A 25,330-nucleotide genomic window follows, 5' to 3' on the forward strand; every position below is an offset into this window, starting at 1 on the left:
GCGTTAGTAATAACGTAAAAGTGTATAGCCAAGATGGATAAAACTTTTGACATATTTTAAATAGGGTACTTAAAAATATATAACTCCACATGATGCAATACCAGTAGTCATTCAACCGGACCAAATTTAGACAGCTCACACATTTTGGTTGATAGCGCACGCATTTCGCTATGTACTACAAAACGTTGATAATGTTAATGTGCAGGACTATGTACAATATATATATATATATTTTTTTTTTTTTTTCTCCAATGTCATCTGATTGTCATTTGTCATTTCAGGTCTCTCCTGGCAATGGCTTATTTTTAACCCACTTGTGAGGTTGTGGCGCCTGGAAGGCAGAGTTACCCTGTTAACTTTCTTCCCACCATAATCTGAACACACGCTCTCGTCATGAAACAATACTAACAATACCATCTTATCGCACCTCCTCATACTCATCCTCTTTCACAATAGCCCTGCCAAGACTCTGAAATTCGCTACCTGCTAGCATCAGGGACTGTCGAAATAAAATTGAATTCAAACGCAAATTTACTAGGCACTTGGTCAGTAATTGATTTCTTGTAAATAGTTTCCTTAATCTATCAAAAAATATTTCAGTATCCCGTAATTTCATCACTATACAATTTTGTTATTCTAGGTTTAATTTGTAATTCAGTAAATATAAAATATTGTTGGTTTTTCTATGATAAATTATCTAGCTTTCATTAGTCAGGTAATCTTTTCGTACTTTGATTTTTATTGTAATTGTAAATTTAATACAAATTGTAATGTTATTTGTAATTGTAATTGTAAATTTAATACTAATTGTAATTTTATTTGTAATTGCAATTGTAAATTTAATACTAATTGTATGTTATTTTATTATTCATATTATAGTTGGAATCTCCTGGTAGACGGGCAGAGAAGGCCTGACGGCCTTATCTCTACCAGGTTAAATAAATACTAATACTAATATTAATACCCTGCTCCGGTGATATTATGATAAGATGATTATGAAGTGCCAGGAGAGGTCTTAAACCTAAGCCTAACCTAATTTCCAGGCCATGGACGAACACAGGAACATTGCCCTTTAAGGAAAAATTCCTGTGTTCTAAACTGGAATCGAACACGAGACCTCATGATCTGTAGTCAGAAGCTCTGACTACTGGTCCATAAGGCTGGTTCTATGTACAATATTTGAAGGCAGAAAAAATGCAAAAATTTACAATACCTATGAATTTTTTTTTTTTTTAAATAGCGCGATTTAATGTAATACTCTCTAGTGTCATCGAAATGTTTATAACACTTTGTACTTATGGCTTTTAGAGAACCCGGAGATTCATTGCCGCCCTCACATAAACACACCATCGCATCGGTCCCTATCCTGAGCAAGATTAATCCAATATTTTACAATTCATGCCCTATCTCAACACAATATCAATACGCAGATCCGAGAGTAGATCGCAGTACGTAATAACTAGACTAGACGGCAATTCGGAAGGCGGATGCGCCGTAGCCTGTATGGCATGTGACGTCACAAGCTTGAACAGGAGAACCAATCAGAATCAGTCAGTAACAAGTGCTTCTCGAGTTACTTTGCTCACGTGTGAGTGTTTTAAAATATCGAATTAGTAAAACAAACATATACTGTGCATGTGTAAGATAAATAAATGGAAGGAGATACTATAAAAAGACAAGTACTGCACAGGCAGGCGCGGGAAATAGTGTTTAAGGTGTATAATTATTTTAAAAACATTAACGAGCAGAACTCTGCCGGGCATCATGGTGCTGGCCGCAACGTTGCCAACGCGCAGGAGACGACTGCAGAAGCATGTGGTGTGGGTTTGCGAACCGTGCAAAGAATTATTAGTGAAGGAAACAAATTTTTTAATGTGAGCGGAACTGCCACGTTTCGCTGTTATGGAAAATATCCTCGTCGTGAAAAAACAGTTTCTGAATTAGATGATTTTAATAAAAGTATGCTGCGACGTACAGTATTAGATATGTAACTTCGAGAATCCGACTCTGAAAAATCTGATGGGACTGATGAGGGAATCCGCAACTTCGATTAAAACTAGGTACTGAATATGTATTAAATCCTAATTTATATTAAATGTGACCGAAATGTGACAATATAACATGGTACTCGTAGTTATTGTTTTAGGGTATTTAACTAGCTAAAATAATTTGCGCCTAGAAATAGACCTAACTACAGTTTCTACTTAAATAGTGTATCATTCTTTCTAGTAATACACCGTATACATTTCATATTAAAACTGTGTGATAACATAATAATAATAATAATAATAATAATAATAATAATAATAATAATAATATTCATAATATAATAATACCGCACATACAAATCTTAAAACTTGGTATAAGCATTATTAATAAAACGTAAGATTTGATAATGTTCTGCTAAAAGGTTTGTCATGCTTGCAGTAATCAACGGCTAAGGTTATTATTGTCTTTTTAAAATTGAAATTCTCTCCTCAGCTACTTGTATTGCGCGCGCGCGTGAAGTACGATGTGGCAATGCTGTACATCGCCTTTCTCTCACTATCTGTCTCTCTCGACGCAAACGCTAGCAGCCGGCCGCCTTCCGAACTGGCGTCTAGTCTAGTCAGTTGCATACATACACGCGAGCAGACACCTACACATCTTAGTCTCGATCGTCTGTATGTAAGTACAGACAAAACTTAACCGAATGCAAATATTTAGCAAACTTCATTTACTACAATATACAAATATCCGTTACAGATCTCCAAATTTCAGCATATGGTGGCACGTTACGATATGATTTGCCTTCAACAAAATGTTCCTACCTACTCATCGAATGCAACATTTGACTCTACATTTAGCAATACGACACATTCGCGTCGTGTGTATAAATAACGGGCAACAGCCAATTCTGTTATTCACTTTAACTTACATCAAGTTTTAACATTATATTTTAATATTGTATATACTGATATTTTATTCATTTTGTATAACACAAGGTTCGTGAACACAATGCAGAGTTCAAAATAGACACTCCAACAAGAAGTACGTTCCTTTTTCTCACATCACGTATATAAAATGATATCCAATAGCTACTTTAGGCAATTCGTTAACTTTAATATTTATGTATTGAATTCTTATTCATAACTGTAGAACACAAGATTCTCACATAAATAATACAGTACTTTCCATTTGCCATAATTTATAATTACCAATGTTTGTTTACTCGCATTCAAAGGTTCGATTGGATTGTTTAGAAGTCACCTCAGATAAAACATTGCTCTGTAATTTATTTTTCTCTTTCTTGAATTGGTTTTATATTTATAATAAATTATCTGCAGTAATGTCACAAAAAGTCTGAGATTTATATGGGAAATCTCAGACCTCGAGTGACATTTATTAGGACTATTTCGTGAATAGAATAAAATTGTAAATAAGATATCCGTAAAATTCGCTCACAAAATGTTAATAATTGTAATTTATGAATGTTTAACCTATTGAGATATTGTGATGTTGAAATAGATGAATAACGATTACTGCAATAATGAAATTGAATATTACTCAGTAATGCCACTTGAGAAAAGCGAAATACAGGTTTGAAATTTTTAATTACATATATTGCGCTTTTCTCTTATTATTATAACAGAAATACCTTTTCATTATCTGCTGAAATCATAATTTAATTTAAACATCTTATAGTATAATTACAAATAACCTGATTAATTAAATGAGCAATTGTTATGCAGGAGTGTCATTTTCTTGGGATTTAATGAATATGGAATTACAAGACGAAAATGTAGATGTGGAAGTAGGATTTTGCACTATATTTAGTACAGTGGATTCATGCTTATCGATTTACGTGAAAACAGTTGGCAACACTGACTAAACAAAAGAACGCCCATGCGATAAATTGATAGTGATAAATCGAGCTGACTGTGATTGGTTGAAATTCAAAATGTCATTACACTTCATTGGTCAAAAATGGAATGACGTCATATAAACGAAATAGCCCATGTTATATGTACAATTCAAAATTTTGTTTTTGTGAATGATATACTTTGTCTTCCAGACAATTCCTGTCTAAGGAAAGTATTTAATAGTAATTAATAATAAATAATAAAATATGGACGAAACACGTGTCCATCATTACGACCTAGAAACAAAGGAACGATCAAAAGAATGGAAGAACTGTGGTTCTCTCCGCGTAAAGAAAATTCGAGTTCACAAATGGACAAGAAAACTCCTCTCAACAGTTTTTTTAATCAAAGACGGAGTAATTAACAACAGACTATTTTTTTAAGTTTGATATTTCCGTCTTTGACTTATTTATTAAAATGTCAACAAAGTTATTTTTGCTAATACATCTTACTGCTCGTGAACGTTTTCGCCCCTGTTATGGGCATCATGAGACTAACATGCGGATATCTACAAATATGGTAAATAAATGCATATTACATATTGCAAAGAGTTCAAAAACTTTACAAACTTTAAAAATTAAAAAAAAGCTTAAAAAACAACCCTCAAATTGAAAAATAATAAAGATTAAAAATAATTAACAAGAATTACATATAAATTATGTTTTAAAATATACACATTTAATAATATCATACTAAAATTGTCTATGGCAAATAGGAGGGTTGTTTTCTTTAAGTTTTTTTATATTTTTTTATTTTTAAAGCTTGTAAAATTTTTAAACTCTTTGTAATATGTAGGCTAATATGGATTTATTTACCATACATACAGATATCCACACATTTGTATTTAGAACATGGTATAACTGTGACGACAACTTATTATTCTTCATTATCAATTAAGTTTCGGGAAAAAATTGTGAAGAAATGTCATATAAAATTTTCAAGACAACCCACCCGCTCATAAGTTCCTGATGACGTAGCAGAAAATTGTTCATGAAGGGGACATTGAATTGATGACCATTCCCATATTTTCCAGATTTATACCTCTCAGGCTATCATCTATTATATAATTAAAAAGAAACATTGAAAAAAAAATAATTTTTCGTCGATTGTTTGAAGTTTTGTCTCCTTATAACAGATAAACGTATTGCATTCCCAGACATAGCACATTTCAAAGAAAGATTCGAATTTTTTTTACTTTTTTTTTTACACAATTATCACGAAGGAAGAGAAACAATAGAAGGGGTAAGAATGAGATAGTCCAAAGCCATACTTTTAGCAAAAGTGTTCTTTGTGCGAATTCATTTCTTACACACATGGGGAAGCTGCTAGTAAAATATTATAAAATCTACTAACAAAAGACGTAAGTATACGCTGAAGAAATTATAATACCGCATCTAATAGCATTGGACTCTAAACCTTGAACACGCTCTCCTGTAAAATTTTGTCTGTGTGGTTTAGGTCTATAATATCATTCTCACCCTTTCAATTAACTTATATTGTACTTATCTATGTCATGTTTTTGCAGAGTTTCCTTCAAGAAAGGAACGGAGGAAAAGGAAGAGGGCAAAGGACAACGGGGACAAAGAAAAAATAGATGAAGGAAGAATTTCGGAAGTTATCGGTGAGTTAACATTTTTTCGCATGCTGATATACTAGTAAGTAATATTTAATTAATAATAACATAAATGAAAAACAGAACTACGAGTACAACTGGTAAAAATAAAATAAAACTCTGTCTTCTTTTCTTATCTCAGGACGGTACACACTACACTTCTGTAAACAATGTACATGTCAAACTCAATGCAAGGGGGAGGTACACATTTATACACATTTTTTATATCTGGTGAAAGAATGTTTTAATTGTCTCCATTACTTCAAAAGATACCTCTATAAACTCCATGTGTGTCACAAGTCCAACTGTATCACGCGTTTGTCGCTCTTTTATTCACATGAACGACATAATCCAGAATATTTTCTTAGTTACAAATAATTCAGTCCTTAAAAATAATACGACGTGAAAAAAAAACATATAAAATTTAATATAAAAAATATTTTCTGAAGAAATAGGTTAAATATTCGAGAGTATCTTGATATTGTATGTCTTTAAATCATTTTAATAAATGAATCATGCAAATATTCAATGAATTGTAGAATACAGTATCCCAAATTGATGTATACACTCTTGAAATATTATTTCACGACAAAGAAATGAGACAGAAATACGATTTTTGCGGTTTATGATTCAGAAGGCAGTGGAAAGCATGGAAACATGTTCATCTGTTTATAAACAAACATGGCGGTGCAATTATCGTTCGATGAACGTAAGTAGATACTGAAATGTTATTGGAAAGTGGAGAATGTTGTTGAGGTTCAACGACGTTGGAGGGTTGAATTTGGAAGACAACCACCAACAAGGTTAACTATCACAAGAATCCGAGATAAGTTTGAAGTCGACGTAACGGTGCAAGATGCGTAGAAAGGGCGGTGCGGAAGAAAGAGAAGTTCCACCGATAACGAGAGTGTTAATGCAGTCATGCAGGCTTTTGCACAATCCCGAAAGAAGTCAAAGAGGCAATGTTCTCGTGAGATTGGTATCAGCAAATCCAGTGTTCATCGAATTTTTCTAGCTCAAAAATGGAACCCTTACATTCCGAGACTTGTACACGCACTAAATGAGGACGACCCAGAGATGGATAGGATGAAGAGGAAGTGCTGCGGAGTTGCCGCCTCGATCTCCGGATTTAACCCCTCCAGACTTCTACCTATGGGGAGCTCTAAGGTATACAGTGTACGCCACAAAACCACAAACACTGGAGGAAGTGAGAGTTGAGATTGAACATGCATGTAATGATATTCAATTAGCAACAAAATTCAGTTGGTATGTCGTTCTGTTGTACGTCGTTGTTGGGAGTGTACTGTGGCGAAAGAGGGTCTTTTTGAAAATGTACGGGCTTAAGGATTACAAAACAGCAAAAATCGTATTTCTGTCTCATCTCGTTGCTGAGAAATAGTGTTTCAAAATATGTATACATCAATTTGGGACACTCTGCGAAACGCTAGGCACCACCAAGTACGATCAATTATAGCCACTGCCATTAAAGATGCCGATTACAACACCTTTGAAGAAGTGCATGGTCTCTCCGTCACTGGCAGTACACGGCGCATAGATATAATAGCTTTCAAGGAATCTACAAGATCTGGATTCATAATTGATCCCATTGTGCGTTTCGAAACGAATGAGGAACAGCCAGCAGAAGTGGATAAGGAAAAAAAGAATATCTACAATATTACCATTCCATATTACCTCCAAAAGTACCAGCTAGAAGAGCTTGAAGTAATCGGACTTCTGGTTGGAGCAAGAGGTACCGCTACTCTCTTCATGAAAGATGTGTTTAAGTGGCTTGGAATACCTACATCTATTATTCAGATTTTAACTTTAGCTGCATTGAAAGGATCAATTGCTCTCCTGAAGCATCACCTTTATTCGAAATGAAACCAAGTTCATTAGCATTCTTTACTTTTTTGTAACACTTGCCTCTCTAAAACTAGGTATATTTCCACCAATCACAAAATGTATTTGCAGCTATGTAGGCTACTTGTAGGAGTTTCATTGTCAGAACAAAATTAATGGTTCACTGAACTTGTAAACATTTATATGGTTAAGTACTCTTTGTCCCTTGTGTCAGCTTACGAATAGTGAGAAGATTTATAAATTTCACTATTTTAGGTAACCATTTTCACCTCCAAAAATACATTAAGCTTTGATAATATTTTATAGCTAATTATTATTCTTTTTAAAAACTTTAATATTGTTTTATGAACTGTAATTAATGTATATTAAACATGAAAAAGTTTGTTAAAGTGGAATTTATAGTTGCTGAGTTATAAAAATTTTAATTTCACTAAATGTGTGCTAATGAAGCGTATGCTCCCTCTCTTACAAGGTTTCGCTGACCAACCTGCCTCTATACTGTTAAAGTTTCACTTGCCTTTTTTTCACGGGACTTACATAAATTATTTTAATCAGAATGAAGCCCTTCCATTAAAAGAGAAAACCCGTTAGAACTACTTCTTCTCCACTACAAACCTGTCGAATAGAAATGTTATGCACCCTTAAGGGGAAGTCTTGTGAAATTCTGGTCATATTCTTAAAAAAATCGCATTTTCGTTGAAATTCTTATTTATACACCCAGGGACAAAAAAAAACCGGACACTTCTATATTTGCTTGTATTTTGTTGCCAATTATTTCAAAATGAAACAAAACCCATTTAAACAAAATAATGTTTCATTTAGCACCTTATACGACAACATTTGAAAAAAAAAATCTGATGAGAAAATTTACAAAAAATTACAAGAGGGCGTATAACTATGGCTTCGTTTGGTCTAACTGTTTTTTCATTTTATGATGCCTTAAACATTAAAAACTCTTTTTAGTAACGGGTATTACCCGCTCTGGCTTGAATAACTGCATCAATACGTCTTGGCATGCTCTCAATTTGGTTAGCATTGTCTTCTTGAGGAATAAGTTCCCATTCTTCGCCAAGTGCTCGCCTCAACTCTTGTAACGATTCTGGTCTCGGTCGTCTATTCTTAACACGCCGTCCCAGTATGTCCCACACATGTTCAATTGGGTTCATGGCTGGACTCCTTGCTGGCCATGGAAGAACATGGATTCCCACTTCTTGGAGATAATCTCCGACCGCATGGGCAATATGCGGCCGTGCATTATCATGCATTAAAACAAAATTATCGCCTACAAATTGGCCAAATGGCACAATATGATCAGCCAAACATTCATTTATTGTATACCTATCAGCTGTTAGTCTTCCATTTTCAACAAAAACCAACTCTGTACGAGCATCCGTACACACTCCTGCCCAAACCATCACTCCACCACCTCCATACGGCACATTTTCGGAAATGCAACACTGTGAAAATCGTTCTCCCCTCCTTCTCCAATCTCTTTCACGTCCATCAGGTGAGCACAGATTGAAACGGGACTCATCGGTGAACAGAACACAGCTCCACTGTCCATTTCTCCAATCCCTGTGATAATTTGCAAAACGCAGTCGTTCAACTCGATGCATCCTGAGAAGTCTGGGACCAGTTGCAGGTCTACTTGATATCAGTCCACTTGCTTTCAACCTCCTTCTAACTGTTTTGGCCGAAATTGGGCGTCCATGCATGTTAACAAATTGCTGGGCTACACTAGTAGCTGGCAGGTTGCGCTCCCTAAGAACTCTCAACACCATATACCTGTCTTCACTTGGATTTGTAGCTCTTGGACGACCCGAACCTGGTCTTCTGGTATATTCTAGGGTCTCTCTATACCGTTTTATGGCATCATGGGTTGTGCTTCTAGCCATATTCATAACATTTGCAATGTAACGTACACTGCGTTCATCATCTTAAAGGGCTACAGCTCGAGCCACATCTTCAGGTCGCATCTTGTTTTAAGACAAATGTTACAACCCCACTTAAACTCAGAAAATATAAAAATAAAGAAATAATGGATGATAACGATAATGAAGCACAAAATGGTTGAGACAAATTTGTTATAGCTGAAACTCCGAAAGCAAAATTGGAATATTTGGTTGTAATGGCTTGTTTATAAAACAAAAAACAATCAACAACGTATTCACGTCTCCATAACAACAGATGGCTACCATAATATTGTATGAGAAGATAATGTTTTGCAAAATACCAGCAAATATTAAAGTGTCCTGTTTTTTTTTGTCCCTGAGTGTATGTTGAGCAATTTTTAGAGATCTGCAGCACTTAGAACCATAAAAATTATGTCATATTTAAGTAGCTGCACTCTTGAACTTCAGTTCCTTGCAAAATATTTTACAAGCTGTTTCCTCACACTTCTTTTTCAGCGCATTTGGTCATATTCGAAGTGTAAAGGCTCTTACCATTTTGATAGTAGGAACTTGTAATTTTTTTATTCACGTTCTATATACTGTGGATAACAAAACACAGTAGCATTTTATGGTAAACTAAATACTTTCGAAATTCAAAAAAATAAAACTTATTTAATCTACACTAAAAATTTAAATTTTGAAGTTGAATTTATTTTAAAAAAATCTCTTCATTTCGGGCCTATAGATGATTTAAAATTCTAGATATTTAGTTCTTTTCTAACTATTTATTTTATTTTATTGGGCTATTTTACGACGCTGTATCAACATCTAGGTTATTTAGCGTCTGAATGAAATGAAGGTGATAATGCCGGTGAAATGAGTCCGGGGTCCAGCACCGAAAGTTACCGAGCATTTGCTCGTATTGGATTGAGGGAAAACGCCGGAAAAAACCTCAACCAGGTAACTTGCCCCGACCGGAATTCGAACCCGGGCCACCAGGTTTCGCTGACCGTTAGGTGTGGACTTTTCTAAGTGTATCGTCGTAAAAAACCGTCGTGCATGCAACTTAAATTTTAAAATTTGAATAACTCAAAAATAATCCATCTGACCATAACGAAGTTTATATGCAATAATACTTATAGAAAGGGGATGAAGTATACAACATATGAAGTCTCTACTTTAAAAATTATAGAAAATATAAATTTCACTCATCACCTACCTTTAAAAAGAAAAATAATATGTCCGAGAGCACAGTGGTGGTTTGAGGGTTATTTACGTAAGATGCTTCACGCACAAAGACTTGGTTGCTGTCCACGTGTCACACACCTCGTTTCCAGTGATGCGCTCCTTTGCGCCTGCGCTGTGGTTACGTAATCTCTGAGCGCAAACGTTTGGATTTCACCAGTGTGAAATTACTGCATTAGCGTGTCATGTAAATTACTTTCTCTTGAAACCGCTGCTATACAGTAGAACAAACTGGGGCAGCGGTCCTCTTTTTGTACGGTGCCTTGGCAGACCACACAACATTTGAAACAAATATTTTGACTACTTTGTTGGCGTTTGGCGAAAGCTGCGCTCCAAGTGGAAGGTTAAAGTACTGATGTGCTAATATTTTTATACCAAAAGTTAATTTACATTATCAAATAAATAAATATTATTATTATTATTATTATTATTATTATTAAGTATATGATTATGTCTCGTGACGAGAATATTGTACGAAATGGAAATATAAAAACTGGAAATTTATTCTCTGGAGAGGTGGAAAAATTCAAATATCTGGGAGCAACAGTAACAAAATATAAATGATACTCGGGAGGAAATTAAACACAGAATAAATATGGGAAATGCCTGTTATTATTCGGTTGAGAAGCTTTTATCATCCAGTCTGCTGTCAAAAGATCTGAAAGTTAGAATTTATAAACAGTTATATTACCGGTTGTTCTGTATGGTTGTGAAACTTGGCCTCTCACTTTGAGAGAGGAACATAGGTTAAGGGTGTTTGAGAATAAGGTGCTTAGGAAAATATTTGGGACTAAGAGGGATGAAGTTACAGGAGAATGGAGAAAGTTGCACAATGCAGAACTGCACGCATTGTATTCTTCACCTGACATAATTAGGAACATTAAATCCAGACGTTTGAGATGGACAGGGCATGTAGCACATATGGGCGAATCCAGAAATGCATATAGAGTGTTAGTTGGGAGGCCGGAGGGAAAAAGACCTTTAGGGAGGCCGAGACGTAGATGGGAAGATAATATTAAAATGGAAAAATGGATTTGAGAGAGATGAAATATGATGATAGAGAGTGTATTAATCTTGCTCAGGATAGGGACCTATGGCGGGCTTATGTGAGGGAGGCAATGAACCTCCGTGTTCCTTAAAAGCCAGTAAGCAAGTAAGTATTATTATTATTATTAGTATTATTATTAGCCTATTATTATTATTATTATTATTATTATTATTATTATTATTATTATTATTATTATTATTATTACTATTATGCATTTTGTACGATGCTATATTTCCTCCCATTTTGTTGGTGAACACCAACATGTGAAAGTTGTACTCCAAGAGGAAATTTGAAATTAATAATATAAAAGTTGCAATCAATGTATTTCCGAACTGCACCCGTATTTATTGTACCGTTAAACATATTCGTACATGCACGTGTCACTGAAGATCATTGCTTCCATGCCTGTTGAGTCAGTTTATCAAATAGCGTCAAATTGTCTTTAAGAACTGAGCTTCTACATGTGATTTTGTGTTAACATGTCAAGAACCTATTGCAATTTTTCTTAACATCTTTCCATATACGCCTTATGGCTGGTCTTCTCTGCCTTTCGAGTAATGCATTTATTATAGATTCCAGGCGTTTCCCTGGTTCTAGATAATTTATCCGTTTGGTATGTCCTGTATGTTGCCCACGTTCAGGGCAATCCGGAAAGTTATTGATTGCCCTTGTACTTGTATTTTTAAACTAAAACATAGGTTGCAGGCATTGCAGCATGAACAATATACTCACTAAATTCACGTTATTTTTTATTATTTTTTAAGTTGGTTATTTAACGACGCTGTATCAACTACGAGGTTATTTAGTGTCGATGAAATTGGTGATAGCGAGATGTTTGCCATAGGTTACCTGGCATTCACCTTACGGTTGGGGAAATCCTCGGAAAAAACTAACCAGGTAATGAGCCCAATTGGGGATCGAACCCGCGCCCGAGCGCAACTTCCGACCGGCAGACAAGCGCCTTAACTGACTGAGCCACGCCGGTGGTCATTATTATTATTATTATTATTATTATTATTATTATTATTATTATTATTAGCCTATTATTATTTCATACGATACAATAATTCCATCCACTTTGTTGGTGTTGGATCTTCATACGGAGGCTGTACTGCAAGTGGAATTTTGGAATTATAGATACCGGTATAGGTACTTGTGTTTTAAGGTTGCAGCATAATTTTTCTTTCTAACACGTTGTTATGAAACTTGATGCTATGATATTATGCAGAACTTCAATCTTTAAATTCTGGCTTATGAAAAACTGCAAAATATGACATCACATTTTGCCTTGGCGCCACAGATTTTTTAACTCCCTTCTACCCTCTGTCTACATAGTCCAGCCAATAAGACCTGAACTCGTCACTCATCTTTCCGGCACCACAAGGGAAGTGAAGACACGTTACCAGATAGATCCTTAGCTCAGTTGTCATCGTTCGGCAAACACTCCCGCGCTTATCAACGTCTGCTTGCCTGCCGTCTGCCTCCGGGGTGAGGGTAAGAAAAACTGTGCTAGTTGCATCGTCGCGCTCTGGCCCTATACCTTCCACGTGCTTCAGTAGAATCGTCAGAAATCTCTTCTTTCGTTTTAAATCTCATTTTCTTTTGTAGGGCCAGTACTCCCTACCTTTTTCTCTGAATGTGATATAAAATCTATGCCTTGTGTCTTCTGTACACAGGGTGTAACTGAATTTTTTTTTTTTTTTTCAAAATCTAAGGGAATGTAGAGGATGATATGGTGAAGATTTTTCAGCAGGAACCCATGACCGGAAATGAGAATTGGAGTATTTACAGCATTTTGTGACTCATGAGCCAGTCCCTGGAGGAGCTTGTTTAAAACGTAAATAAAGCTACAGCAGTGATGTTTACTTTTATCAGCTTTGTCATATCTTTCTTGTTGTTTTGAGAGAAATTGGAACCTTGGACTGCGCGCTCCCTAACCTCACCCATCCTGACTTTTTCCTATGGGGGTATGTGAAGGCTATTATGTCTAGTAAAAACAGAAAATGGGTTTACTTAACGCATCTTTACAACGTTCGATACCATAAGAGGTGAGCTTGTCACAGTGACACCTGTAACAATGAAGATAAATACTTGCAGTAATTAATCTCATCTGTATTGTAAGTGTATTACCTCAACATTTAGTAAATAAAAATTTAATAGGATGTTTCTTATAAAAGATAAAAACAATATGGTAATAATAATATGAATAAATATAATATAATTATAATAAGACAACAAAAATTTAATTAAAATTACAAAGAAGTGTCCGGGGTCAGAAAAAACACCAGGTAGGTCGTACGTAATTTTAGACCTATTGGTTGCAACTCAGATATGGAGAGTAGCTGTGAATATATTGAATAAGCAGTCGCGGACAGCCGATGAGGGGTGGTCATCTAGCTTGGAGGTTGGGCGAAGGCCTAACAACCCATCATCGTAAAAAAACAGCTTGTTACGAAACCTTCAAATAAGCCTCGGAATGGGACTGATTCTCTGGCACGACCACAGCAGAGAAGTTTTATATGGTATTCTTATTGAATTTGGTATTCCCAAGAAACTAATTCGATTAATTAAAATGTGTCTCAGTGAAACGTACAGCAGAGTTCGTATAGGTCAGTTTCTGTCAGATGCGTTTCCAATTCACTGTGGGCTAAATCAAGGAGATGCACTATCACCTTTACTTTTTAACTTTGCTCTGGAGTATGCCATTAGGAAAGTCCAGGATAACAGAGAGGGTTTGCATTGAACGGGTTACATCAGCTGCTTGTCTATGCGGATGACGTGAATATGTTAGGAGAAAATCCACAAACGATTAGGGAAAACACGGGAATTTTAGTGGAAGCAAGTAAAGAGATAGGTTTGGAAGTAAATCCCGAAAAGACAAAGTATATGATTATGTCTCGTGACGAGAATATTATACGAAATGGAAATATAAAAATTGGAAATTTATCTTTTGAAGAGGTGGAGAAGTTAAAATATCTTGGAGCAACAGTAACAAATATAAATGATACTCGGGAGGAAATTAAACACAGAATAAATATGGGAAATGCCTGTTATTTTTCGGTTGAGAAGCTTTTGTCATCCAGTCTGCTGTCAAAAAATCTGAAAGTTAGAATTTATAAAACAGTTACATTACCGGTTGTTCTGTACGGTTTTGAAGCTTGGACTCTCACTTTGAGAGAGGAACATAGGTTAAGGGTGTTTGAGAATAAGATGCTTAGGAAAATATCTGGGGCTAAGAGGGATGAAGTTACAGGAGAATGGAGAAAGTTACACAACACAGAACTGCATGCATTGTATTCTTCACCTGACATAATTAGGAACATTAAATCCAGACGTTTGAGATGGGCAGATTATGTAGCACGTATGGCCGAATCCAGAAATGCATATAGAGTGTTAGTTGGGAGGCCGGAGGGAAAAAGACCTTTAGGGAGGCCGAGACGTAGATGGGAAGATAATATTAAAATGGATTTGAGAGAGGTGGGATATGATGATAGACACTGGATTAATCTTGCTCAGGATAGGGGCCAATGGCGGGCTTATTTGAGGGCGGCAATGAACCTCCGGGTTCCTTAAAAGCCAGTGAGTAAGTAAGTAAGTGTTGGTTGCAAGAATTAAATAGCTTTCGGCTTCATATTGATCAGCGATTTCTTAAACTGTTACATGATATACGTTGCAGTTCCAATTAATTCTGTTTGCAGCACGCTTGATTAGTTCGCTATTACACACCAGTTAAGTACACTTCTATCACGACATTTTTGCGCTCATGTGACGTCATAGAGGAGGAGACATGTCACACTCTACTTGTCGTAAAAAGATCAGTTAAGAATTTTAATGCGTGCGAATTTTGAGTCTGCAAATTTAAAATGCTTTACTGTTGTTTTATGTCATTGTGTATTCGAAACTAAACCTAATAAAAATTGTGTTAATCTTATACTTTGCGGTGTTGAAGCTGAAAGTCATTTAGTAACGGATCATAGATTCGATTCCTGGACCAATTAATTATCAGTGTTAAGAATGTTGTGAATAGGCGTATCGAAAGTATAACATTAGTCGTGTTTACCAAACTTTCTCTTCTGTGAATTTTGTCGCATTAAAATGACTTTTCTCGCTTGAGCATGGATTCTCTTCTTTTCTAGTTTAAACGTATAGTCATTGCCGCTTGAAGCGAACTTTAATTACCACAAAAACTAGCACTAATTTATAGGCTAGGGCTGCTAGCTGTTCTGTTATGCTCAACATAATAAAATAATATATACAAATGTGATGAACGGAAGGAAAACGAAAGCTCTAAAACGCAAGCACGTGTTTTCTTTCTTTTCGCTCAGAGAGAATGACTATGTGGGGAATACATTAGCGGGGGGGGAATAGACATGTCCTATGCGTACGCAAAATCTTCCCTCCCTGTCTTCCTTTGTATTGTCCAGGATGAAAGGGAACCTATTACACTTATTCACGGTGGCAATAGATAAAGTTAATGCGAACAAGTTTCGTCAAACAATTTTTTATTACGTCCAATAGTTTTGAGAATACGAAATGAAACGTGTTGCAACGCTGCAAAGAGTAGCGGTGCTTCTTGAGAACATAGCTGAGCAGAGGGGATAAATGTAACTCGAAATCATCCACTCTGCGAGAGGAGAATGTACACAAAAACGTCTCATCAGATACGTTTAGATGAAATTGCATACGTAACACTAAACACAGTACTGTAAAACTATTTTATTTTACAATTTAATTTTTAATTTCTTCAAAGATAATAACATAAATAGAGATTGAGTTGCAGAACGTGTGTTCATAATAATGTTATTCCGAGTTTATAAAAAATGTTAATGAATCTTTAATGGAAATATTTTTGTTGTATAAGAAAGTACATTTTTTACTATTTTGTAATTAGCCTACGTAAAAAGCAAAGAAATCAACAGATAATGTAAATGTTAAATAAATTTCATGGTATTAAATTTAGAGTTAAAGTGGTTATAGCGTAATAAATAATGTTAAAAACCAAACAATTTGCGTAATTAATTCATTGAATATTTTACGTCTTGATCTACAGTAATTTGATCGAAACGTATCTGATGAGATGTTTTTGTTCACATTCTCCTCTCGCAAGCCTTGCAGAGTGGATGATTGGCGTTACAGTCACACGCACCGCGGAGCAATGACCTCAAGTACTCTTTGCAGCGTTTCAACACGTTACATTTCGCATTCTCAAAACTATTTCACGTGTATAAAAACTCATTTGTTCGCATTGACTTGGTCTATTAGCGCTCTGAGTTAATGTAATAGGTTGCCTTCCACCATGTATTCACCAACTGTTGATATACAATCGACTTTTGCAAGTCTTGAGCCCAGCCAATGTAAGATTATTTTCGTTTTTTTTTTTCCCCTTCAGTGTAAAAAATTGAGTTTTCGACGTTCTTGCGATTTAAAAAAGTATGTGATGATGCTGAAAAACTGTTGAATTATGCAGATTTATTGTATTTTATTTGGTATCTTATTAAAAATATTATATTATTGGAGAAAAATTCGTTCCGGCACCGGAATCGAACCAGGACCACTCACTTTGGCGCGCTAAGTGCCGGAACGAATTTTTCTCCTATAATTTAGTTCATATCGACGGGCCAGTTCAAGAGATAAACAACTCAAAATTTAAAGTTTTGAGAAAACTACATTTTAAAATTCCATGTTGTTGTGAAAAATCCAATTAACAAACTCTAATTTGAAATACATAGTATATAAAATATCAATAACAGAATATGGAGAAATTTCAATGATCATTAGATTTTTCACAGCAACATGAAGCTTTAAAATGCACGTTTATCAAAACTATAATTTTTTTATTATCCTTTTGAATTGGCCTGTCGGTATGTGATGACTGTAGCCTAGCCGGGATTTTATGTAATTATAGGCTGTTCCAATAGGTATATGTGGGTATAAGAAAAGCTAAAATGTCGGCGAATCACAGCAAAGGGATCATTATTCCGAAGTTGTAAGTTACATATTTTTACATAATTTGATTCATAATAAATATTTTTGGCATATATTACATATTTTACTTATTTTTAAGGATATTGCATATTATGAAAGGATACACTTTTTTTTTTACCAATTTTCCCTCGACTTAACTCATGAGTTATGCGTTTTAAAACGGACACCCTACACATTATCTCCTGGCTTATTTGTCTCATGAGTGATGCCTTATTGATGTCACTTATGAGGTTCAAACCTGTCTTCGCACAGTTGACTAAACAGCGATAATTGAAAGTTAAAGCCTTTTATAAAACAAAATGTAAACACTAATTATTCACGTTAGTTCAGTGCGATTCTTGGCCTTGCATTACAGCACACTGTCATGTTTTCATTACTTTTCGAAGTTCTAAAAAGGTTTATAATTTTAAATTAGGCTAAGCACTTTAATAATCATTTTTGTTTTACTTTCTTCCGGAATCTGCAGCAACCGATCCCTCAGCCACGGCGACCGATGGGATCCTGATATATTTCATATCGCTTGGAAAATGAGAGAGCAATGAAATTGTCCCATAAACGTTTTATGAATCATGAACCATACTCGATTTACCGGAAACCGAATTGCTGGCCCCCGGTAACAAGTCACGGATGAGAGAGCAACGAGAACAGAAAAGAGATATGAAGAAATGAAGGGGGACAGTCCCACAACTTCATCAGACAACTCGAGGCCCTTGTTTATGGAAGGAAAAATGTATTTATCTTCGCAGAAATGACCTCAATGCGTCAGAGATTCGTTCGCAAGTTCACGTGCGTGTTGCGTAAATCGTAACGAACGGATATGACATAAAAATGAAAGGATGTCTGTACTAGGCACACGGTAACGTTTCTCAAACTATGATACTCGTTCCACTGCTGGTTTGTTACGTGCAAGCATTAGAGCACTTGATTCTTTCGTATTGGAGAATATTGGTTCAAGCATAACATAAGAAATTAATTGCTGATAAGGGTAGTATGATAATTCAATTCACATCTGGATGTGTGGAAATTGGAATTTTCGATGGGGAAAACAGTCTCTCCCGCGAGTTACCGCCTTATCGCGGTGGAAAGGAGGTAGTATCGAACGACAGATTTAGGAAAGATTACATTTTTCCAGTTGTAATTCAGAAAATATCAATTGTATTTCTGATTAATCAAGTGAATTTAAGAAAAGGTCAGATGTAATTCAGAGTTTAAAATTGGAAACCAAAAAGCATCATATGCAATTCAGATTGATCAATTTTAATTCAGAAAGCGTCAGTTGTAGTTAAAATTAATCAATTTTAATTCAGAAAGCATCATATGCAATTCAAATTGACCAATTTTAATTCAGAAAGCGTCAGATGTAATTCAGATTTTTAAATTGTAAGTCACAAAGCTTCAGATATAAATCAGATTGATCAATTTCAATTCAGAAAGCATAAAATATAATTCAAATTGATCAATTTTAATTAAGAAAGCGTCAGTTGTAATTCAAATTGATCACTTTTAATTCAGAAGGCATCAAATTTAATTCAGATTTTAAATTGTAAATCAGAAAGCTTCAGATATAAATCAGATTGATCAATTTTAATTCACAAAACATCAAATGTAATTCAGATTGATCAATTTCAATTCACAAAGCGTCAGATATAATTCAGACTTTTAAATTGTAAATCACAAAACATCACTGCAATTCATATTGATCAATTTTAATTCAGAAAGCGTCAGATGTAATTCAGATTCTTAAATTGTAAATCAGAAAACATTACTGTAATCCATATTGATCGATTTTAATTCAGAAAACATCAGATGTAATTAAAATTTTTTAATTGTAAATCAGAAAACATCACTTTAATTCAGATTGATCAATTTTAATTCGGAAAACATCAGATGTAATTCAAAATTTTAAATTGTAAATCAGAAAACAACACTTTAATTCAGATTGATCAATTTTAATTCATAAAACAGATGTAATTCAGATTTTTTAATTGTAAATCAGAAAACATCATTGTAATTCAGATTGATCAATTTTAATTCGGAAAACATCAGATGTAATTCAGACTTTAAATTGTAAATCAGAAAACATCACTTTAATTCAGATTGATCAATTTTAATTCAGAAAACATCAGATGTAATTCAGATTTTTTAATTGTAAATCAGAAAGCATCATTGTAATTCAGATTGATAAATTTTAATTCGGAAAACATCAGATGTAATTCAGATTTTTAAATTGTAAATCAGAAAACATCACTGTAATTCAGATTGATAAATTTTAATTCAGAAAACATCACATGTAATTCAGATTTTTTAATTGTAAATCAGAAAACACCATTGTAATTCAGATTGATCAATTTTAATTCAGAAAACATCAGATGTAATTCAGATTTTTAAATTGTAAATCAGAAAACATCACTGTAATTCAGATTGATCAATTTTAATTCAGAAAACATCAGATGTAATTCAGATTTTTAAATTGTAAATCAGAAAACATCACTGTAATTCAGATTGATCAATTTTAATTCAGAAAACATCTGATGTAATTCAGATTTTTTAATTGTAAATCAGAAAACATCATTGTAATTCAGATTGATCAATTTTAATTCGGAAAACATCAGATGTAATTCAGACTTTTAAATTGTAAATCAGAAAACATCACTGTAATTCAGATTGACCAATTTTAATTCAAAAAACATCAGTTGTAATTCAGATTTTTAATTGTAAATCAGAAAACATCATTGTAATTCAGATTGATCAATTTTAATTCGGAAAACATAAGATGTAATTCAGACTTTTAAATTGTAAATCAGAAAACATCACTGTAATTCAGATTGATAAATTTTAATTCAGAAAACATCAGATGTAATTCAGATTTTTTAATTATAAATCAGAAAACATCATTGTAATTCAGATTGATCAATTTTAATTCCGAAAACATAAGATGTAATTCAGACTTTTAAGTTGTGAATCAGAAAACATCACTTTAATTCAGATTGATCAATTTTAATTCAGAAAACATCAGATGTAATTCAGATTTTTTAAATTGTAAATCAGAAAACATCATTGTAATTCAGATTTATCAATTTTAATTCGGAAAACATCAGATGTAATTCAGACTTTTAAATTGTAAATCAGAAAATATCACTTTAATTCAGATTGATCAATTTTAATTCAGGAAACATCAGATGTAATTCAGATTTTTAAATTGTAAATCAGAAAACATCACTGAAATTCAGATTGATCAATTTTAATTGGGAAAACATAAGATGTAATTCAGACTTTTAAATTGTAAATCAGAAAACATCACATGTAATTCAGTTTGATCAATTTTAATTCAGAAAACATCAGATGTAATTTAGACTTTCAAATTGTAAATCAGAAAACATCACTTTAATTCAGATTGATCAATTTTAATTCAGAAAGCATTAGATGTAATTCAGAAAAGATCAATTGTAATTATTCCACCGCTGTGGAGTAACCGTTAGCACACCTGACCGTGAAACGAGCGAGTCCGGATTCAAATCCTGGTTGGACCAAGTTACCAGGTTGAGGTTTTTCCCAGGATTTTTCCTCAACCCAATAAGACCAAATGTTGGATAAGTTTCGGCTCTGGACCCTTAATTGCCTTATGAGGGATAGCTTATTGATGTCACTTATGAAGTTCAAACCTGTTTTCGAATAGTTGACTAAACAACAAGAAACAACATGTTATATTTTAAGCTACCATTACCTAAAAAAAAGTCAGCTATTTCAAAATTTTCCTGCCTTTTGAATAACTCTACACCTCCTACAGCAAAAGGGACTAAGTCCACGCTTTACCAAGCACTGTGCGGTGACCTTGTACTCCAAGGATTAGCTGACTATCCGTTCCGTCTCAGAATCGGTGTGAGGTCAGCCTATGTGAGGTCAATACGCAACTGGAAACGCATGGCCTCGTGTACGCATTTCGTGACTCTCGGACTAACCTCGCAGTACTTGCACCCGTCAACTCATCGCCCAATTATCTTGTTACTGCAGGAGGTCGCGGTTTAGGGACCCGCAGTACTTGAGGTCAGATGCGTTGCACAACTGGGTGCTCGCGCTCGCATGCTTGATGCTTGAGAGAGATGAATGCGTCGAGATAAGAAGAAAACAAGGAAAACGAACAATGAAATTATATTCGCAATCATGTTAAAAGTGTTTATGAATTGTTCATTAGCTGAGTTCTAGTGGTGAGTACTGGACAATCCACCGAGACGTTCATTACACCTGCAGGGATCTAGTGGTGCAGGGCTTCAGAGTCACGTGACCTTCCTATAATCTTCCTTACAATTCGTCTTTATTATTATTATTATTATTATTATTATTATTATTATTATTATTATTATTATTATTATTATTATTATTATTATCAATATCATTATTGTCTTATGTTTTTATACTTTGTATGTCTCATTTATTTTGACTTACTGTTCACATTTTATTATGCATTTTCCTTTCTTTCTCTATGTCTGATTTCTACTGACTTGTTGTTTACATTTTATTATGATTATCTAGCCTGCTTCAGTTTTGAGTGTAAAATTGTAACGTACTTTTCTTTGTAAATTTGTAGTGTTTTTTTGTATCGTAGTTTTACTCCTGGTTGAGTGTTGGAGAAGGCCGTATGCCTTAACTCTGCCAGGTTAAATAAACCATTATTATTATTATTATTATTATTATTATTATTATTATTATTATTATCAATATAATTATTGTTTTATGTTTTTATACTTTGTGTGTCTCATTTATTTTGACCTACTGTTCAGATTTTATTATGCATTTTCCTTTGTATCTGTGTGTCTGATTTCTACGGACTTGTTGTTTACATTATATTATGATTATCTACTTCAGTTTTGAGTGTAAAATTGTAGTGTAATTTTCATTGTAAATTTGTAGCGTTTTTTTGTATCGCAGTTTTACTCATGGTTGAGTGTTGGAGAAGGCCTTATACCAGAGGTCTGCATCGGACGTTTTCGCTCGAGCACCAAGTAGTTCATAGCATAATCCGATAGTTAGCGCACATGCATGATGGGTAAAATTGTCACGAGCGATAAATCCTCGAACGGTATAAGCCGAGCGTTAGACATTTGTTCTTGTTACAGTGATGTACTGTGTAGTAACATCATAGATGTTTATCATTTCAAAACTTTGCTGTGTTTAAGTAACCTCTCCATAGTACAACTACAAAACTTGCTTTAAAATGTAATATAAATGTTGTAGGTAAATGTTTTTTTTTTCCCCCACACAGGAGTGATTTTGTTTTTGCCACATCTAATAGATGTTATTGGATGTAAATGTAATTATTATAAACCGAGAACACAATCACGATAATGCAAGAACTGTATCAAGTTTTCTAGTAATAATAATAATAATAATTAGTGTATCAATCTTTGCGTCTGTAACAGATGTGCAGCATGATTATTCGTTTTATTATATTTTCTGTGACGTTATCTCTGTACTAATATTGTTATTAATCTACTGCAATATCAATAATATTTTATAAAACGTTTCTACATTGTCGCAGTATATAGACGGAACACTATGTATGGACCTATCATATTATATATGTGGTAAATCAAATATTGAATAATTATTAATTAGCAATAATGGCTGCATATCGAAGTTTTTCATACTATTTTATTTATAACTTCATGTTCCTGTTTTGGTACGTTCCATTGACTGTTCCATTAAACGTTTGTCATAAACGCAGAAAGTAAAGCCTTATTTTTACCGTGTGAGCAAAACATATGTGTATCTTATCTGTCGCCTTCCATACAAGATAAGACTTGTCGGTGAGATGACCTTGTACTGTGCTTCTATTTATTACGAGCGTATTACGACCGATCGTATCTCACTCGAGGGTGCGACACTCGACTGAGTTCAAGCGAGCGATTTAACTCCCATGCAGCACTCTGCCTTATACCTTCTGCCAGGTTAAATAAACCATTATTATTATTACTTACTTACTGGCTTTTAAGGAACCCGGAGGTTCATTGCCGCCCTCACATAAGCCCGTCATTGGTCCCTATCCTGAGCAAGATTAATCCATTCTCTATCATCATATCCCACCTCCCTCAAATCCATTTTAATATTATCCTCCCATCTACGTCTCGGCCTCCCTAAAGGTCTTTTTCCCTCTGGCCTCCCAACTAACACTCTATATGCATTTCTTGATTCGCCCATACGTGCTACATGCCCTGCCCATCTCAAAAGTCTGGATTTAATGTTCCTAATTACGTCAGGTGAAGAATACAATGCGTGCAGTTCTGTGTTGTGTAACTTTCTTCATTCTCCTGTAACTTCATCCTGCTTAGCCCCAAATATTTTCCTAAGCACCTTATTCTCAAACACCCTTAACCTATGTTCCTCTCTCAGAGTGAGAGTCCAAGTTTCACAACCGGTAATATAACTGTTTTATAAATTCTAACTTTCAGATTTTTTGACAGCAGACTGGATGATAAAAGCTTCTCAACATTATTATTATTATTATTATTATTATTATTATTATTATTACTATTATTATTATTATTATTATTATTATTATTATTATTAATCTCGTATTCATCCACCATAAATTAATTCTCATTATTTGGTTTGTCTTACCTGAGCGTACATCTTGACCGGTACGAATCCGAGCTGAATTCCTGAGCTCGGCGCCGGGGTGGCCCAATGTCCCTCCCCTTTGTAGTCCGGTCTTGTGGCGATGTTCTCCCTGGGGTACTCATGCTCGCTGATCGGTGTCCTCTCTTCCTCGTTGACTCCGATAGCGGCCTCCTCCTCCCGATCCTTTAGGCAGGACACACACGCCGCTGAGACCAGCAGTACCAGTACCCACAGCTGCGGCATGGCAGATATGAACCACTTGGAAATGCAGTTTACACACAGCAGGGCGGAAAACAATTGAAGGGAGTGCTTTCACATTCCGTTGCTAGGCTACCAATGAGACTACGTGCCATGCAGTTTTTTTGTCTCTAACGAACCGTTAAAATGTAACGAAAACTTGGTGCATTAACAGCAAACAGTTTCTTGTGAGCGTTTAAAAATAATTCATTGTTTCTTAGAGAGTTGGATAGCAAACTAGATTTAATGTACCGGTATTTATATTCTACTAGCTGAATTCAAGTTTAAATTTATGCAGATCACTGGTAATTTCAACACTGTCTGTGCACTTGTCAGATTTTATTAGTACTCCTGGTCCATCTTCTGAACACTCCCTCGCAATTTGTGTTCAAATTAAACTGATTTTTAAAAAGCGCCGCTTTTTCTCAAACTGAACTTTGTCTTCAACACCGCTGATTTCACACAATATATCACATAACCGCACAAGTACTGAAGGTTAATTGTATATCACATTGTTGCTGAATGACACGGTGCAATATGAGAGAGGCACAATTTGATCAGAGATCTGTCAGCTACTGAATCCTGCTACCTGTTAGGCCTTTCTCTTTATAAGGCGCCCAATGATGCGGAGCGCCTGATGAAAGTGCTCCGAAAGAAATGGCTCCGTAGTACAGCAGAGAGGCTCACAGATCTGGCCTACATGTCATTCTTGACTGAACACCACGGATGTACTGGGCGATTTTTTTAAGCGAGGGAAATTTATGTTATATCTGAGATATTTCTCGTTACATTAAAATATAAAATTCTTTAGTACAGATTTGTAAGTGATTTCACTTATTTGAAACCACAGCATACAGGCTACTTTGTGGTTACAGCGCATCCATTTTGACAGAATACATTACTGTTCTGCAGAATTCTAACCGAAGGACCGCGG

The 25,330-nt window shown here is 34.7% G+C and overlaps 1 protein-coding gene across 1 annotated transcript in view; it reads right to left on the reverse strand.

Moving 5' to 3' along the window:
• Window positions 1–24,839, reverse strand: part of LOC138702908 (uncharacterized) — a 38,289-nt gene extending 13,450 nt beyond the window's left edge. The window contains exon 1 of the mRNA XM_069830305.1: window positions 24,160–24,839. Within this exon, the coding sequence (XP_069686406.1) occupies window positions 24,160–24,402 (243 nt within the window). The 5' untranslated portion in view covers window positions 24,403–24,839. The remainder of the gene's footprint in view (window positions 1–24,159) is intronic.
• Between the last annotated feature and the right edge of the window lie 491 nt (window positions 24,840–25,330).

This window comes from Periplaneta americana, chromosome 7 (assembly GCF_040183065.1).
Source record: "Periplaneta americana isolate PAMFEO1 chromosome 7, P.americana_PAMFEO1_priV1, whole genome shotgun sequence".
NCBI lineage: Eukaryota > Metazoa > Arthropoda > Insecta > Blattodea > Blattidae > Periplaneta > Periplaneta americana.